The 19,530-nt window shown below is 36.5% G+C and overlaps 1 protein-coding gene across 1 annotated transcript in view; it reads right to left on the reverse strand.

The window, feature by feature from the left end:
- LOC143023118 (uncharacterized) overlaps positions 1–3,767 on the reverse strand; it is a 92,391-nt gene extending 88,624 nt beyond the window's left edge. The window contains exon 1 of the mRNA XM_076181621.1: positions 3,276–3,767. Within this exon, the coding sequence (XP_076037736.1) occupies positions 3,276–3,767 (492 nt within the window). The remainder of the gene's footprint in view (positions 1–3,275) is intronic.
- Between the last annotated feature and the right edge of the window lie 15,763 nt (positions 3,768–19,530).

Below are 19,530 nucleotides of genomic sequence, written 5' to 3' on the forward strand. Positions count from 1 at the left end.
GCCATTTCCATTTCCTCAGTGTATTCAACTCCCTCTTGTCTTAATTTCTCCAAGTCTTGTTTGTTTTTCAGTTTATTGTTTACAAATCTGGAGAACAGTTTTGGTTGATCTTTACACTTTTCTATGATATCTTTTTCATATTTTCTCTTTTCCTCTCTGCACATTTGTACATATTCATTTCTATAACAGGTATATATTTTCCATTTTTCAGGTCTTCTGTCTTTTTTCCATCTGGTCCAGGCTTTGTCTCTTTTGTCTTTTAACTCCCTACAGCTTTTGTTGTACCAGCATTTTACATATTCTTTTTCCTATTTTTGTCTTGGGACATACTTTTCCACTCCTTTTTTGTAAATTTTTGTCAAAATATTCCATTTCTCTTCTACTGTTGTTTCTTTGTATATTTCTTCCCAGTTTACCTTTTGAAAGAATTCTCTTATTTTATCAAAGTTTGTTTTTTTCATACATCATTCTTCCTTTTCTATATTGTTCATTTCTTTTCATATATTTTTCTTCATTAAGTTCCAGTTCAATCAATATGTGGTCACTTTTACTTATTGGTGTTTTATATTCAATTTTGTCCACTATTCTAGGTTCGGATGTAATTACTAGGTCTAGTCTCGATGGCTCTTCTTCATTTCTATACCTAGTGTTCTCCTGTATCCATTGTGTCATTGTATGGTCAGTAACCATCTCAAGTAGAGCGTTTCCCCATGAGCCGTCTCAACCCTTTACTGTCATTTCTTCCCAGCAGATTTCTTTGCAATTAAAGTCGCCCATCATAACTATTTTTCCTCCCTCTTCCATTATCTTGTTTAATGTTATCTTTGTGTCCTCTAACATACTTTTATGTTCACTCTCTTCCCATGAGGCTGTTTTCAGGGGCACATAATTTATCACAAACTTTCTGTTCTTCTTATCTCTGTCTTCTACTTCCATCATTATCATCTCTACTGTATTCTTTCCATATGTGACACACTTCACGTTTATATCCTTCTTAGTCAGGAACATAACTCCACCCCCTTCCTTTTTCACTCTGTTTCTAATCCAATAATTATATGCAGCATGTCCTACACTGTTGGGTGGTAGTGGACCTTTTAATTTTGTTTCTACAATTCCCATTATGTCTGGTTCTTTTTCTTTCAAATAATAATTCAGCTCATTCAATCCTGTTATTAATCCATCTATATTTGTGTAAGACACTCTTAGTTTTCTGCCACTTCCATTGTGTTCTCTGTTTCCCTTTTGTTTTTCTCTTGTATGTCGACTTTCTTTAGTTTCATATTCACTACTCTCCAATAGAATCTCTCTTTTTCTGACTCCGTTCTCATCTCATTTTTTTCCTTTGCTTCAAGTCTTTTCTGTTTTTCTTCCTCTCTTTCCTCTTTATTCATTTCCCTTTTTATCCATACCTTTTTATATTGTTCACTTGTTGCTAGTTTCCCTGTTTTGGATAAGATATTCTCAGCTGTAGTTTGTGACCTGAATTTAATCTTAATTGGTCTGGTCTTGTCTGTACTATATTTCCCGAGCCTGAATTTCTCTTTGATTTGTTTCATTATTTCTGGTTCATCTTCCTGAACTAATTCTAGTAAATTTCTTACTTTTTCATTTTCCTCTTTGATTCTTGTGGTTCTATCTGGGTTATGTTTCTCTTCCATTCCTAATATAATTATACATTTCTTTTTGTTTGCTAAGTCTCTTACTATATTCTCCTTCTGTCTCATCACTTTAATAACTGAGTTTTCAGTTTGTTCATTCATTTGCTGTCTGATTATGTCAGTGAATGCAACTTTGCTATTTTCTTGAATTTTTTTCCAACCCTCCTTGTTCTCCTTATTATTCTCCTTTAAGACTTTATTCTCATCTTTTACTTCTTTTAACTGTTTTTTTTAATTCTTCAACTTCCTTAGTTAAGTTTTTGTTCGCCTTCTCTAGTTCTTCCAATTTTTCAACTCTCCGTATAATATTGTTAACATGACCGAACCTACGCTCCAAGTCCTCGATCATCTTATCGACCTTCTCTTCTAGTCTTGTCAGTCGGGGGGGGTTTGTGTCCCCCCCACCCTCTTTAAATCCCTGGAAAATATTCTCATCACTTTCTACTGTATTGCTCTTATCTATACTTCTAATCTTTACATTTTTATTAGACATTTCATCGTCGTCGGGGGGGTCGTTTGTTTACCTTTCGCCTGTCTGCCTGGGCCAAGTCTACTCCTTCTTCATTCCCTTCCATTTCCCTCAGTAGTCCCTCCCCTTTTCCTCTTTCCTACTACCCTACGAGCAATTTCCCTCCCACCCTGTAAATACAATAGGCACTTCTCTTTGCGTTGGGATCCACAAAACTTCAATTTTCTTCAGAACGTCTTCTAAGCCGTCCATTCGTTGAAGTGTGTATTTACCTAGTTGTATTTTACAGGAAGGGGAGCTATGCTCGTGGGGTCCCGTCTTCATATCTCATTTTATCTAAACTATTTTTAAATTCATGTATTGTTTTTGCACACACCACTTTCTCATCTAACTTGTTCCAACTGTCTATTACTCTGTGAGGAAAGCTTTTCTTTTTCAGATCTCTTCTGTAGCTGTCTTTCTTGATTTTCTTTCCATGTCCTCTTGTATTTCCATCATCCCATTTTATTAGGTCCTCTCTATCAATAATTTCTATGCCTTTCATGATTCTGTATATAGCTATCAAATCTCCTCTCTCTCTTCTTTGCTCTAGTGTCTGTAGCTCAAGTTTTGCTAGTCTCTCTTCATATGATTGTTTTGATTGATTTATGGAATTTTTGGCTCGAAGGCCAAGCGCTGGAGCCGGTAGGCCATTCAGCGCATATTTATCTTTTAGATAAAAATTCAAGTAAAACAGTTAAAACAATAAACATTCACGAACACACATCAACATCATACACTCACAAGCATTCATATACACAATTTTGAATTTCATAAAATAAATTTATGTCTTTTAAAAACTTTAAAACATTCTTCATACGAGCTTCCTCCCTTAAAATTTCTTTAAAAGATAAATATATTTTAAAAAAATGCCCTGCGCTTATTAGAGAATGCAGGGCACTGAATAAAAATATGTCTTATTGTCAAAACTACTTGGCAAGTGGGACATTGGGGGGCCAGCCTTTCTGCTCCACTTGCCATTAAAAATTTATGAGTAATGTAGGAATGGCCAATTCTCAGTCTTGTCAAGACAATGCTTGACCTTCTGTCCAAAGGAGGACACTTCCAAGGGTTCACTAAGGGGTGAATCTCTTTTAACTTATAATTACCATCCAGCCTTGTCCATTGCTCTTGCCACTTCTCATTGTATAACAATGGATCACTTGTTTCAAGTCCGTATGTGGGACTTTTCGATCTGTTATATGGCTGAGCCTAGTGGCGGCTTTGGCTGCAGCATCGGCCTTTTCATTTCCAGTGACACCCACATGGGACGGCACCCAGCAGAAGTTTACTTTTATCTTCTTTCTGTTGTTGATGAGAATCAACCATTCCTGTATTTCTTGGACTAAAAAATGATGAGGCAACAAATTATTTACAGAGGATAGAACGCTCATGGAATCTGTAAAAACAACATTCCTACCACACGGAACAGAATTAAAAACAAATTTGAGGGCGTTGCTGACTGCCAGCACTTCAGCAGTAAAAACAGAGCTAAAATCAGGCAACTTTCTCTTTAAAACTGTGCTATCAGATACAACAGCACAACCAACACCATCTTGGGATTTTGATCCATCTGTATAAAAAAAAAATTGCATTAGCATGTACTGATAAATGTTCTAAAAATTCACTTTTTAGCTCTACAGCAGTTCTATTTTTCTTCTTTTTAAGAGGACATATTTCAGTGGGGCATCACTTCCAAGGAGGAAATTTGGGAGGCGTAATCTCAGCATTTGTGTTAGGAACAAGTCCTACCTTCTCTGTTCCAACTTCACATCTCACTTAAAAAGGTTTCAGCAGAGTATTTTTCCTTGGAGCTCTGTCTACCGGCTGCTTTACATATTTGAAGTTTGGATTATGTTTGGATGTCAAGACACGATATATATATCTAAGGCTTAATTCCTCCCTGCGAATATACAGGGGAGGAATTCCTGCGTCCACATACAAGCTATCCACTTGAGATGTTCTACAGGCTCCTGAACAGATCCGTAAAGCCATATTGTGGACTATATCAAGCTTCTTCAGTGAACTTTTACATGCCGATCCATAAATTTGACATTTGTAATCCATTTTGCTAAGGCACAATGTTTGGTAAAACCTTGATAAAGTTACACAATCTGCTCCCCAGTTGAAACCAGACACTACCTTTAGTATATTAAGTCGCTGTTTAACAGTGTATACAACCTCGTTTATGTGATGAGTGAATGTCAACCTTTTATCCAAAACCAGACCCAAGTATTTTACTTCATCTTCATACAGTAATAAGACACCCTCTAAGAATAGTGTTGGTATTTCTTCCTTGCGTCTTAGTCTGGAAAACCTTATGGTTTTGGTTTCTTCAGCAGAGAATCTGAAGCCCCTGCAATTAGCCCATGCTGTTGCTAAGTTAATAACCTCTTGAATCTTTTGGCCCGTTTCTAATGTTGTCGATTTCCTCCACACAATAGCGAAGTCATCAGCATAAGCCAATCAATGAACTCCTGTGGGAGCTTGTTCTAATACACTATTAATGGCTATGCTGAACAGTGTAGGACTCAGAACACTTCCTTGGGGAATCCCTTCCTCTTGGAGATATGCACAAGAGAAAGAAGAGCCCACTCGCACTTTTAGATAACGGTCAGACAAGAAGTCCTTTAAACAATTGAACATATTACCCCCGATACCCCACTCTGCAACTTGCTTCAGAATGCCTCCCTGCCAGGTAGTATCATAGGCATTTTTCAAGTCAAAAAACACACCAATGCTAGAGTTCTCAATTGCAAAGGCATTCTCAATCTCACGAGTGATAAAAAGTAAGGGGTCCAGAGTGCACTTATTTCTTCTAAATCCAAACTGTCAGATAGCAGATTTTTACATTCCAAAAACCAAACTAAATGCGTATTAACCATTCTTTCATAGATCTTACAAATGCAGCTAGTGAGAGCAATAGGTCTGTAACTTTGTGGGTTATGAGAGTCTTTTCCTGCCTTTAAGATTCTTATGATGATTGAAGTCTTCCAAGATTTAGGAGAAGATCCAGAAGACCAAAAACCGTTCAGCACATTTAAAAGGAATTTCTTCGACGATATGGATAAGTGACCAACCATGGAATAAAGAATGTCATCCTCTCCAGGAGAGGTTGGGGAGGATAAAGATAAAGCATGATCCATTTCTTCCAAGGTGAAGAGAAGATTATATGCCTCCGAGTTCGTATTGGTAGGAGGAATACTCGTGGTCTTGGCTCTAATTCTTCTGAAATCATCTGAATAATGTAGTGGGCTTGAAATATCAGCATAATGTCTTCCAAAAGCCTCTGCTACTTCTCTAGTATCTGATATAAAAGAGTCATTTATCTTCAGAATGGGTAAAGGAGATGGAGTAAACTTTCCTTGTAATTTTCCAATCCTATTCCATACTAAGGTAGGGGAAGAGTCATATTTCAATTCGCTAATATATTTAATGAAGGATTCCCTCCTTGCTTTCTTGAAGATTTTCTTCTGCTTTGCTCAAGCTCTTCTGTACGTTATCTTATTGACTAAACAAGGGTATCTCTGATATCTCTTATAGCAAGTTCTTGTAATCTTTCTGCTTAAAGCACATTCATCGCTCCACCAGGGGACTACTGGGCGTTGAGGTTTACCAGCTGTCCTAGGAATGGAAGAGAAAGCACCAGAAAGTATCATGTCTACCAGGTAGTCATATGCATCACAGTTACTACCAAAATTGCTAGTCTTATAATTAATCTCTGTGGATCTCCTAAATAATTCGCAATTAGCCTCTCCTGTCTTCCATTTAGGTAAGCAGGAGGAGGGAGTGTTCTTTAAATATTTGATATGGATAGGCCAGTGGTCGCTACCATGTAGATCTTCATCTATTGACCAACTGTAGTCTAATCTTAAGGATGATGAACAAATAGTTAGGTCTATAGCAGAACTTGAGTTGTGAAAGACATCAAACCTAGTTTTGGAACAGTCATTCATCAAAATGACATTGTTATTATCAATAAATTCTTCAATTATATTGCCCCAGGGGTCACACCTTGATTCACCCCATAGAGGATGCTTGGCGTTAAAGTCACCCATTAAAATAAAAGGCTCAGGGAGCTGGTCAACCAAAGATTGTAGGTCATTTAACTCAAACTGACGGGGGTGCTTATATATGTCTACGAGTCGATCTTCCAGTTCAGGTTCCAAATACAAAGAACATAAAGTGATCCATTTAGTGGTAAAGATTTGTACTGCACAAGCCTGCAACATCGAATGTAGGTGGACACTTCTGTGGTTTACACATTTCTTAACAATGATACCAGTACCTCCATGGGCACGGCCCCAATCATAGGAGGAGATCTGTAAAATTTATAATTAAGTCCAACATTAGGGGATAAATTGCCAAGCATAGTTTCTTGCAGACAAAAAACAGACACATCATGTTCTTTAAAGAGAATCCCAACCTGCTCTCGATGAGAATTAAAACCTTGAATATTCCATTGAATTATGGACATTATACTGTTTTCTTTTTCTTTTTTGGGTCTACTGGTCTGGTAAGAGAAGTCTGGGAGAGAGAGGGTTTACAAGGTGGGTTCTTTTCTAATTTCTTTGCTTTCGCGGGTGGCATCCTCCTCTCTGACAATGGTCCGACAGACGATGTAGAGTCTGGGTTATTAGTTTCTTTCTTAGATTGCTTATCACGATTTGGGGAAGAAGATGGAGATGAGGGTGGACTGTGGAGTCTTTTACTGTGCACAGCTTCAGACTCCATAGCTTTGATTCTGTGCGCCTCAACTGAGTGAGGCACATCAGTCCGTGATCCCTTTATTGGGCCCCCCCCCCCCAAGTTTGGAAGTTTGACTGATTGAGAAGCTTTATTAGAGGAACCCTGTGGGGTTTCAGCAATGAGAACTTTAGGTGCCCCTCTAGATGGGGCAGGAGACATTCCCTCAACTGGGGATGAGAGAACCTCCACAGAGGAGGGTTGAGGAGTACTACAATTTCCAACTTGTGGAGAAGAATGATTTGGTCTAGTAGTGACTCTTTCACATTGAGGCTTGGGTTCAGCATTTGGTTGATCCTCATTGCTTCTGTGCACCTCTACTGAGTGAGGCACACTAGTCAGCAATCCCTCTACTGGGGAGTCCCCCAAGTCTGGAAGAGAGATTGCCTGAGAGGAGGCTTCATTAGAAGAAGCCTGTGAGGTTTCTACAATAGATACCTTAGGTGCCCCTCCAGATGGGGCAGGGGACACCCCTTCAACAAGGGGTGAGGAAACCTCCGCACAGGAGGGTTCAGAAGTATTACAAATTCCTAGTTGAGAAGACCATTAGGTTTCATAGTAACAGTTTTACACTGAGGCTTGGGTTCAGTGTTAACAGAAGAATTCATATTAGCATTTCTATTTCTATTGCCTTCTACAGTTGGCTGATCCACTTTACTATTTGTTTTAACAACATCACTGTATCTTTTGGAATTACTTAATAGTCTTTTAGCATGTCCTACACTTATATGTTCTGCATGAGCTTTTAGTAGTATTTCCTGTTCCTTCTTATAAATTACACAGTTCTTATCTCTGGCACAGTGCTCTTCTTTACAATTTATACAAACTGTTGGGCGGGAACAATCCCCATGTTCAGGCTGAGCACTTTGTCTCTTGCACATCTGCGGGAACGATGGCCAAAACCATAGCAGTTAAAGCACTGAAGGGGACGGGGCTTAAACTGCTTCACATAAACAATCTCTTTTTCTATCTCTACATAATGAGGTAGATCTTCACCACAAAAACTTAGGATAATCATAGAAGAACAAGGGATTTTAGCAACCTTCCAAACATTAGTTGGGCACATTTCTAAAATTTCTTCTTCATCAAAGTCATATAGATCTCTATTAAAAATTACCCCTTTGGCATAACTAAAGGTATAGTGGGGTTTGACTTCCTTAATGTCCGATTTCTGTTTCAAGTTAAGCACATGGCAGCTTGTTCATAAGATTTTACATGAATTAGGAAGGAATTTCTTCCAAATCGTGATACCTGCGAGTTATTCAAATTACCACAGCCAAGGTGATTCTTCAAGAATCTTCTAAACTCAAACAAGTTACCACGTTCTTTTGCAAGAGTGACAATAAGCCACTTAGCTGGATTGGGAGGCCTCTGCACACTTTCCTTCCTTTCCTCTACCAGCTTTTCTGGATAAAAGATATCCAGGTTAGGTGGCGCTCTAGCAACAAGTTGGGCCGAAGATTCATTCTCATTACAATTATTATAATCCAAGCAGGCAGCAGCTGCATCCTGATTAGAAAGAAATGAGATCCACACTAGCCAAGCTTTAAAGTTGTCAGTTAGTTTAACTCTGATCTCTTTAATTTGTCCAAATTTATGGAACTTTTCAAACAAGTCTGTATAACTCTTATCAAGAGACATATTTTAAATGTAAGATTCTATGACTATTAGGGGCAGTATTTGATTGATTGATTTTACCAAAGTCCTTTTTCAAGCCGGAGTTATCAACTGGGGTTTTTATTTTTGCTGAGTCAATAGCATCAACATTAGGATTGACAATATTAGGAGAGGGATCGGGGAGTTTAGGAGGAGGATCAGGTAGTGCTGGGGGTTTAGAATAGTCAGTTTGAACAGACGCCATGATCGTGTATATCTGAGGCCACACCATATATTAAGAAAGAATGGGAAATGCATAGAAGGAGATACTGCAGTTGCCTGATGCCACAAGCAATAAAAGAAAAGTCTCTGCAGAGTCGGGAGGTTCCAGAAACGACTATTTACACATGCAGGGCCTTGGAGGTGAGTTGGAGACTTTGTCAACCCGGGGTTTGTCCTCTTTTGTTTTGTCCCATTTAGGATGGGTCCGGCGTAGTCACTCTGCATGTGTACTGGATAGGGAGAAAGGAAGTCGGTAGCCTAGTACCTGCCTCGCAAACATGCATTCCCCAGTCGGTGAGCTTTCGGCCCTCGCAGGGAGTAGTGACCTCGCGGTATACATCCCCACTTGACTGGGTTCAGACATGTAGCTTGGGAGGCACCAAGATACCAGAACCTTCCTTAACAAGTGTTAGAGAAAGATGGTGAAAAAGGAGAGTAGGGTAGCAAATATGAAGAATAGGGATAGGGGAGTTCACAAAGCAAAAGAGTGAGGGACCCCCTATCTATTCACTACCCCCCCACCAAAAAAAAAAATAAAAAAAAAAATAAATAAATTAAAAAAAAATCTTTTGGCTCAGTTTTCGTCTGGTAGCTCGGGGCTGACCTCTCCCGTATGGTTGCACCTGGCTGGCACAGCTCAGCCCCTCCTTACTACATGGAAGCCCCCCCACTACATCAAAGTACTGAGCCTCAGTGGGGATATGATAGTTTTGAGAGTGTGTGTGTATTTACCTAATTTACCTAGTTGTATTTTACGGGAAGGGGAGCTATGCTCGTGGTGTCCCGTCTTCATATCTCATTTTATCTAAACTATTTTTAAATTCATGTATTGTTTTTGCACACACCACTTTCTCATCTAACTTGTTCCAACTGTCTATTACTCTGTGAGGAAAGCTGTTCTTTTTCACATCTCTTCTATAGCTGTCTTTCTTGATTTTCTTTCCGTGTCCTCTTGTATTTCTATCATCCCATTTTATCAGATTCTCTCTATCAGTAATTTCTATGCTTTTCATGATTCTGTAAATAGCTATCAAATCTCCTCTCTCTCTCTTCTTTGCTCTAGTGTCTGTAGTTCAAGTTTTGCTAGTCTCTCTTCATATGATAGTTTTGAGAGTGTTGGTGCCAGTTTTGTAATTGCTCTTTGTATTCTTTCAAGTTTTTTTATACATTTTTTTGTACTTGGTGACCATATCGTTGCTGCATATTCCAATCTTGGTCTTATCAGAGTGATTAGAATTTTCTTCACCATTTCTTCATCCAGGTATGTAAATACCACTTTGATTGTTCTTATTAAATTATAAGTTTCTCCAAAAATCTTATTTATATGTTTCTCAGGTGACATATTATTCATAATAATAACTCCTAGGTCCTTCTCATTTTCTACATTTTGTATTCCTTCTTCTCCCAATATATATGATCCTGTTATTCTGTTTTTGATTTTTCCAACTTCCATTATACTACACTTTTTAGTGTTGAACTCCATCTCCCACTTCCTACTCCATTCCTGTACTTTATTTAGATCACTCTGTAGTGACTCACAATCTTCTTCCGTGTTCACTTTTCTTAACAGTTTTGCATCATCTGCAAAGAAGCTCATATAACTATCAATTCCGTCATCCATATCATTAATATATATAGCAAACATTATTGGGGCCAGAACTGTTCCTTGTGGAACACCGCTTATTACTTCATCCCATTTTGAGTGTTGGTCTCTTATCACTACTCTCATTTTTCTTTCTTGCAAAAAGTCTTCCATCCATTTAAGCAGTTTGCCCTGTATTCCTCCTTCAGTTTCTAATTTCATAAGCAACTTCTTATGTGGTACTTTGTCAAAAGTTTTTTTTTAGGTCTAGAAATGCACAATCAGCCCATCCATCTCTTTCTTGTATTATATCTATTAGCCTTGAATAGAAACATATTAAATTGGTGACGCATGATCGTCCTTGTCTGAATCCAAATTGCCTTGGATTTAGCACGTTTTTTTCTAAATATTTTACCCATCTACTTTTGACAATTCTTTCACAGATTTTTGCTATTGTACTTGTTAGAGAGACTGGTCTGTAGTTGGTAGGGTCTTCTTTATTTCCCCCTTTATATATAGGTACTATATTTGCTTTTTTCCAATCTTCTGGGACTTTTCCTTCTTTCAAGGAACTGTTTATTATGCTATGTATTTTGTCTGCCAGTTCATTCCTGCATTCTTTCAAAATCCAGTTTGCTATTTCATCTGGTCCATGCGATTTTCTGACATCAAGATTACTCAAGTGTTTCAATATTTCATTCTTAGTTACTTCTATTTCTTTCATGGGGGGGACTTTCTCTTTCCATTCGATCTCTTCAGGTATGTTCTCCCTTGTAAACACTGATGTAAAATACTTGTTCATAATTTCCGCTATTTCAACTTCCTCTGTGTATTCAACTCCTTGTCTTAATTTCTCCAATTCTTGTTTGTTTTTCAGTTTGCTGTTTACAAATCTGGAGAATAGTTTTGGTTGATCTTTACATTTTTCTATGACATCTTTTTCATATTTTCTCTTTTCCTCTCTGCACGCTTGTACATATTCATTTCTATAACAAGTATATATTTTCCATTTTTCAGGTCTGTCTTTTTTCCATTTGGTCCAAGCTTTGTCTCTTTTGTCATTTATCTCCCTACAACTTTTGTTGTACCAGCACTTTATATATTCTTTTTCTTGTTTTTGTTTTGGGACATACTTTTCTACTCCTTTTTTATAAATTTTTGTCAAAATATTCCATTTCTCTTCCACTGTTGTTTCTTCTTTGTATATGTCTTTTTGAAAGAATTCTCTTATTTTATCAAAGTTTGTTTTTTCATACATCATTCTTCCTTTTCTATATTGTTCATTTCTTTTCATGTATTTTTCCTCATTTAGTTCCAATTCAATCAGTATATAGACACTTTTACTTATTGGTGTTATATATTCAATCTTTTCTACTATTCTAGGTTCAGATGTAATTATTAGGTCTAGTCTCAATGGCTCTTCTTCATTTCTATACCTAGTGTTCTCCTGTATCCACTGTATCATTGTATGGTCAATAATCATCTCGAGTAGAACCTTTCCCCATGAGCCGTCTCCACCCTTTACTGTCATCTCTTCCCAGCAGACTTCTTTGCAATTAAAGTCGCCCATCATAACTATTCTTCCTCCATCTTCCATTATTTTATTCAATGTTATCTTTGTGTCCTCTAACATATTATTCATAACAATGACTCCCAGGTCCTTCTCATTTTCTACTTTTTTTATTCCTTCTTCTCCCAATTTATATGATCCTGTTATTCTGTTTTTGCTTTTTCCAAATTCTCTTCCCACGAGGCTGTATTTGGAGGCACATAATTTATCACAAACTTTGTGTTCTTCTTATCTCTGTCTTCCACTTCGATCATAATCATCTCTACTGTATTCTTTCCATATGTGACACTCTTCACGTTTATATCCTTCTTAGTCAGGAACATAACTCCACCCCCTTGCTTTGCCTCTCTGTTTATAATCCAATAATTATATGCGTCATATCCTACACTGTTGGGTGGTAGTGGACCTTTTAATTTCGTTTCTACAATTCCCAGTTCTTTTTCCTTCAGATAATCAATCAGCTCATTCAATCCTGTTATTAATCCATCTATATTTGTGTAAGACACTCTTAGTTTTCTGCCACTTCCATTGTATTCTCTGTTTCCCTTTTGTTTTTCTCTTGTATGTCAAATTTCCTTACTTTCATATTCACTACTCTCCAATAGAATTTCTTTTTCTGTCTCTGTTCTGTTCTCGTTTTTTTCCTTAGCTTCTTGTCATTTCATTTTTTCCTCCTCTCTTTCCTTTTTATTCATTTCTCTTTTTATCCATACCTTTTTATATTGTTCACTTGCAGCTAGTTTCCCTGTTTTTGATAAGATATTCTCTGCCGTCGTTTGTGACCTGAATTTAATCTTATTTGGTCTGGTCTTATCTGTACTATACTTTCCGAGTCTAAACTTCTCTTCAATTTGTTTCATGATTTCAGGTTTATCTTCCTGAACTAATTGTAGTAATCTGCTTACTTTTTCATTTTCCTCATTGATTCTTGTGGTTCTATCTGGGTTGTGTTTCTCTTCCATTCCTAATATAATTATACATTTCTTTTTATCTGCTAAGTCTCTTACTATATTCTCCTTTTGTCTCATCACTTTAATAACTGAGTCTTCAGTTTGTTCTTTCATTTGCTGTTTAATTATATCAGGAAAGGCATATTTACTGTTTTCTTGGATTGTCTTCCAACCCTTAGCTTCTTTAGATATAGCCTCTTTGTTTTCTTTATTCTTCTTCTTTAATTCTTCATTCATCTCTTTTACTTCTTTTAACTGTCTTTTTAGTTCTTCTATTTCCCAAGTTAAGTTTTTGTTCGCCTTCTCTAGTTCTTCCAATCTTTCAACCCTTTGCGCAATTTTTGACATTCTACCAAACCTACTCTCCCAATGTTCGGTCATTTGTTCAAGTTTTCCCTCTAGTCTTGCCAGTTGGGGGAGGTTGGTATCCGCCCCCCCCTCATTAAATCCATGGAAATTATTATCCTCACCTTCTATTGTGCTGGTCATATCTATGTTTCTAATCTTTACATTTTTTGTTAGACCCTTCATCGTCACTAAATTGATCCGGCCCGCGTTTGTTTACATGGCAACTGCCTGCCTGGACTAAGTCCTCTCCTTCCTCATTTCCTTCCATTTCCCTCAGTAATCCCTCCCCTTCTCCTTTTTCCTCACATTCCCACTACACCATGAGCAATCCCCTTCCCTGTAAATACAATAGGTACTTTGCGTTGAGATCCACGAAAATTTCACTTTTTCTTCAGGACGTCAATCCTCGCCGTCTGTCCGACGTAAGTGTATTTACCTAGTTGTATTTACCTAGTTGTATTTTACGGGAAGGGGAGCTATGCTCGTGGTGTCCCGTCTTCATATCTCATTTTATCTAAACTATTTTTAAATTCATGTATTGTTTTTGCACACACCACTTTCTCATCTAACTTGACCATATCGTTGCTGCATATTCCAATCTTGGTCTTATCTGGGTGATTAGAATTTTCTTCACCATTTCTTCATCCAGGTATGTAAATACCACTTTGATTGTTCTTATTAAATTATAAGTTTCTCCAAAAATCTTATTTATATGTTTCTCAGGTGACATATTATTCATAACAATGACTCCCAGGTCCTTCTCATTTTCTACTTTTTTTATTCCTTCTTCTCCCAATTTATATGATCCTGTTATTCTGTTTTTGATTTTTCCAAATTCCATTATACTACACTTTTTTGTATTGAACTCCATCTCCCACTTCCTAATCCATTCCTGTACTTTATTTAGATCACTCTGTAGTGATTCACAGTCTTCTTCCGTGTTTACTCTTTTCAGTAGTTGTGCATCATCTGCAAAGAAGCTCATATAGCTTTCAATTCCTTCATCCATATCATTAATATATATAGCAAACATTATTGGGGCCAGAACTGTTCCTTGCGGAACACCGCTTATTACTTCATCCCATTTTGAATGTTTGTCTCTTATCACTACTCTCATTTTCCTTTCTTGCAAAAAGTCTTCCATCCAATTAAGCAGTTTGCCCTGTATTCCTCCTTTAGTTTCTAATTTCTGAAGCAACTTCTTATGTGGTACTTTGTCAAAAGCTTTTTTTAGGTCTAGAAATGCACAATCAGCCCATCCCTCTCTTTCTTGTATTATATCTATTAGCCTTGAATAGAAACATATTAAATTGGTGACGCATGATCATCCTTGTCTGAATATTTTACCCATCTACTTTTGATAATTCTTTCACAGATTTTTGCTATTGTACTTGTTAGAGAGACTGGTCTATAGTTGGTAGGGTCTTCTTTATTTCCTCCTTTATATATAGGTACTATATTTGCTTTTTTCCAATCTTCTGGAACTTTACCTTCTTTCAAGGAACTGTTTATTATGCTATGTATTTTGTCTGCCAGTTCATTCCTGCATTCTTTCAAAATCCAGTTTGCTATTTCATCTGGTCCATGCGATTTTCTGACATCAAGATTACTCAAGTGTTTCAATATTTCGTTCTTTGTTACTTCTATTTCTTTCATGGGATGGACTTTCTCTTTCCATTCGATCTCTTCAGGTTGTATGTTCTCCCTTGTAAACACTGATTTAAAATGTTTGTTCATAATTTCCGCCATTTCAATTTCCTCTGTGTATTCAACTCCTCCTTGTCTTAATTTCTCCAAGTCTTGTTTGTTTTTCAATTTGTTGTTTACAAATCTGTAAAATAGTTTTGGTTGATCTTTACACTTTTCTATGACATCTTTTTCATATTTTCTCTTTTCCTCTCTGCACATTTCTACATATTCATTTCTATAACAAGTATATATTTTCCATTTTTCAGGCCTTCTGTCTTTTTTCCATCTGGTCCAAGCTTTGTCTCTTTTGTCTTTTAACTCCCTACAGCTTTTATTGTACCAGCATTTTACATATTCTTTTTCTTGTTTTTGTTTTGGGACATACTTTTCCACTCCTTTTTTGTAAATTTTTGTCAAATATTCCATTTCTCTTCCACTGTTGTATCTTCTTTGTATATTTCTTCCCAGTTTTCTTTTTGAAAGAATTCTCTTATTTTATCAAAGTTTGTTTTTTCATACATCATTCTTCCTTTTCTATATTGTTCATTTCTTTTCATGTATTTTTCTTCATTTAGTTCCAGTTCAATCAATATGTGGTCACTTTTAATTATTGGTGTTTTATATTCAATCTTGTCCACTATTCTAGGTTCAGATGTAATTATTAGGTCTAGTCTCAATGGTTCTTCCTCATTTCTATACCTAGTGTTCTCCTGTATCCACTGTGTCATTATATTGTCAGTAATCATCTCAAGTAGAGCGTTTCCCCATGAGCCGTCTCCACCCTTTACTGTCATCTCTTCCCAGCAGATTTCTTTGCAATTAAAGTCGCCCATCATAACTATTCTTCCTCCATCTTCCATTATTTTATTTAATGTTATCTTTGTGTCCTCTAACATACTTTTATGTTCACTCTCTTCCCACGAGGCTGTTTTCGGAGGCACATAATTTATCACAAACTTTCTGCTCTTCTTATCTCTGTCTTCCATTTCGATCATAATCATCTCTACTGTATTCTTTCCATATGTGACACACCTCATGTTTACAGTATATCCTTCTTAGTCAGGAACATAACTCCACCCCCTTGCTTTGTCTCTCTGTTTCTAATCGAATAATTATATGCATCATGTCCTACAATGTTGGGTGGTAGTGGACCTTTTAATTTTGTCAATTCACATTATGTCTGGTTCTTTTTCTTTCAAATAATCATTCAGCTCATTCAATCCTGTTATTAATCCATCTATATTTGTGTAAGACACTCTTAGTTTTATGCCACTTCCATTGTGTTCTCTGTTTCCCTTTTGTTTTTCTCTTGTATGTCAAATTTCCTTACTTTCATATTCACTACTCTCCAATAGAATCTCTCTTTTTCTGGCTCTTTTCTGTTCTCGTTTTTTTCCTTAGCTTCAAGTCTTTTCTTTTTTTCTTCCTCTCTTTCCTCTTTATTCCTTTCTCTTTTTATCCATACCTTTTTATATTGTTCATTTGTTGCTAGCTTCCCTGTTTTGGATAAGATATTCTCTGCCGTCGTTTGTGACCTGAATTTAATCTTAATCAGTCTGGTCTTATCTGTACTATACTTTCCGAGTCTGAACTTCTCTTCGATTTGTTTCATGATTTCTGGTTCATCTTCCTGAACTAATTGTAGTAAACTGCTTACTTTTTCATTTTCCTCTTTGATTCTTGAGGTTCTATCTGGGTTATGTTTCTCTTCCATTCCTAATATAATTATACATTTCTTTTTGTCTGCTAAGTCTCTTACAATATTCTCCTTCTGTCTCATCACTTTGATAACTGAGTCTTCAGTTTGTTCTTTCATTTGCTGTTTAATTATATCAGTAAATGCAACTTTACTATTTTCCTGTATCTTCCTCCACCCCTGTGCCTCTTTTGCTATTGTTTCTTTATTGTCTTTATTGTTCCTTTTTAATTCTTTATTCTCCTCTTTTACTTCTCTTAACTGTCTTTTTAGCTCTTCTATTTCATCAGTTAAGTTTTTGTTCGCCTTCTCTAGTTCTTCCAATCTTTCAACCTTTTCTGCAAGTTTCGACATTTTACCGAACCTAATTTCTCGATGTTCAGTCATTTGTTCAAGCCTTTCCTCCAGTTTTGCTAGTCGGGGGAGGTTGGTATCCGCCTCCCCCTCTTTAAATCCTTGGAAATTATTATCCTCACCTTCCACTGAATTGTTCTTATCTATGTTTCTAATCTTTACATTTTTGTTAGACATTTCATCGTCACTAAATTGGTCGGGACCTCTTTTGTTTACATGGAGTCTCTCTGCCTGGGCCAAGTTCTCTCCTTCCTCATTTCCTTCCATTTCCCTCAGTAATCTCTCCCCTTCTCCTTTTCCCTCGCCTTCCCACTACACCACGAGCAATTTCCCCCCCACCCTGTAAATACAATAGGTACTTCCTTTGCTTTGGGATCCACGAAAATTTCACTTTTTCTTCAGAACGTCCTCTACGCCGTCCGTTTGGTGGAGTGTATTTACCTAGTTGTATTTACCTAGTTGTATTTTACGGGAAGGGGAGCTATGCTCGTGGGGTCCCGTCTTCATATCTCATTTTATCTAAACTATTTTTAAATTCATGTATTGTTTTTGCACACACCACTTTCTCATCTAACTTGTTCCAACTGTCTATTACTCTGTGAGGAAAGCTGTTCTTTTTCAAATCTCTTCTGTAGCTGTCTTTTTTTATTTTCTTTCCGTGTCCTCTTGTATTTCTGTCATCCCATTTTATCAGATTCTCTCTATCAGTAATTTCTATGCCTTTCATGATTCTGTAAATAGCTATCAAATCTCCTCTCTCTCTTCTTTGCTCTAGTGTCTGTAGTTTAAGTTTTTGTAGTCTCTCTTCATATGATAGTTTTGAGAGTGTTGGTGCCAATTTTGTAATTGCTCTTTGTATTCTTTCAAGTTTTTTTATACATTTTTTTGTACATGGTGACCATATCGTTGCTGCATATTCCAATCTTGGTCTTATCTGGGTGATTAGGATTTTCCTCACCATTTCTTCATCCAGGTATGTAAATGCCACTTTGATTGTTCTTATTAAATTATAAGTTTCTCCAAAAATCTTATTTATATGTTTTTCAGGTGACATATTATTCATAACAATGACTCCCAGGTCCTTCTCATTTTCTACTTTTTTAATTCCCTCTTCTCCCAAATTATATGATCCTGTTATTCTGTTTTTGCTTTTTCCAAATTCCATTATACTACACTTTTTTGTATTGAACTCCATCTCCCACCTCTTACTCCATTCCTGTACTTTATTTAGATCTCTCTGTAGTGATTCACAATCTTCTTCAGTTTTCACTCTTTTCAGTAGTTTTGCATCATCTGCAAAGAAGCTCATATAGCTTTCAATTCCTTCATCCATATCATTAATATATATAGCAAACATTATTGGGGCCAGGACTGTTCCCTGCGGAACACCGCTTATTACTTCATTCCATTTTGAGTGCTGGTTTCTTATCACTACTCTCATTTTTCTTTCTTGCAAAAAGTCTTCCATCCAATTTAGTAATTTACCTTGTATTCCTCCTTCAGATTCTAGTTTCTTAAGCAACTTCTTATGTGGTACTTTGTCAAAAGCTTTTTTTAGGTCTAGAAATGCACAATCAGCCCATCCATCTCTTTCTTGTATTATATCTATTAGCCTTGAATAGAAACATATTAAATTGGTGACGCATGATCGTCCTTGTCTGAATCCAAATTGCCTTGGATTTAGTACGTTGTTTTTTTCCAAGTATTTTACCCATCTATTTTTGATAATTCTTTCACAAATTTTTGCTATTGTACTTGTTAGAGAGACTGGTCTATAGTTGGTAGGTTCTTCTTTATTTCCTCCTTTATATATAGGTACTATATTTGCTTTTTTCCAATCTTCTGGAACTTTTCCTTCTTTCAAGGAACTGCTTATTATGCTATGTATTTTGTCTGCCAGTTCATTCCTGCATTCTTTCAAAATCCAGTTTGCTATTTCATCTGGTCCATGCGATTTTCTGACATCAAGATAACTCAATTGTATCAATATTTCATTCTTTGATACTTCTATTTTTTCTATAGGGGGGACTTTCTCTTTCCATTCAATCTCTTCAGGTTGTATGTTCTCCCTTGTAAACACTGATTTAAAATGTTTGTTCATAATTTCCGCCATTTCCATTTCCTCAGTGTATTCAACTCCCCCTTGTCTTAATTTCTCCAAGTCCTGTTTGTTTTTCAGTTTATTGTTTACAAATCTGTAGAATAGTTTTGGTTGATCTTTACATTTTTCTCTGACGTCTTTTTCATATTTTCTCTTTTCCTCTCTGCACGTTTGTACATATTCATTTCTATAACTGGTATATATTTTCCATTTTTCAGGTTTTCTGTCTTTTTTCCATCTGGTCCAGGCTTTGTCTCTTTTGTCTTTTAACTCCCTACAACTTTTGTTGTACCAGCATTTTACATATTCTTTTTCTTGTTTTTGTCTTGGGACATACTTTTCCACTCCTTTTTTGTAAATTTTTGTCAAAATATTCCATTTCTTTTCCACTGATGTTTCTTCTTTGTATATTTCTTCCCAGTTTTCTTGTTGAAAGAATTCTCTTATTTT

This window comes from Oratosquilla oratoria, unplaced genomic scaffold (assembly GCF_046742065.1).
Source record: "Oratosquilla oratoria isolate Oo_2021 unplaced genomic scaffold, ASM4674206v1 SCAFFOLD45, whole genome shotgun sequence".
Classification (NCBI taxonomy): domain Eukaryota; kingdom Metazoa; phylum Arthropoda; class Malacostraca; order Stomatopoda; family Squillidae; genus Oratosquilla; species Oratosquilla oratoria.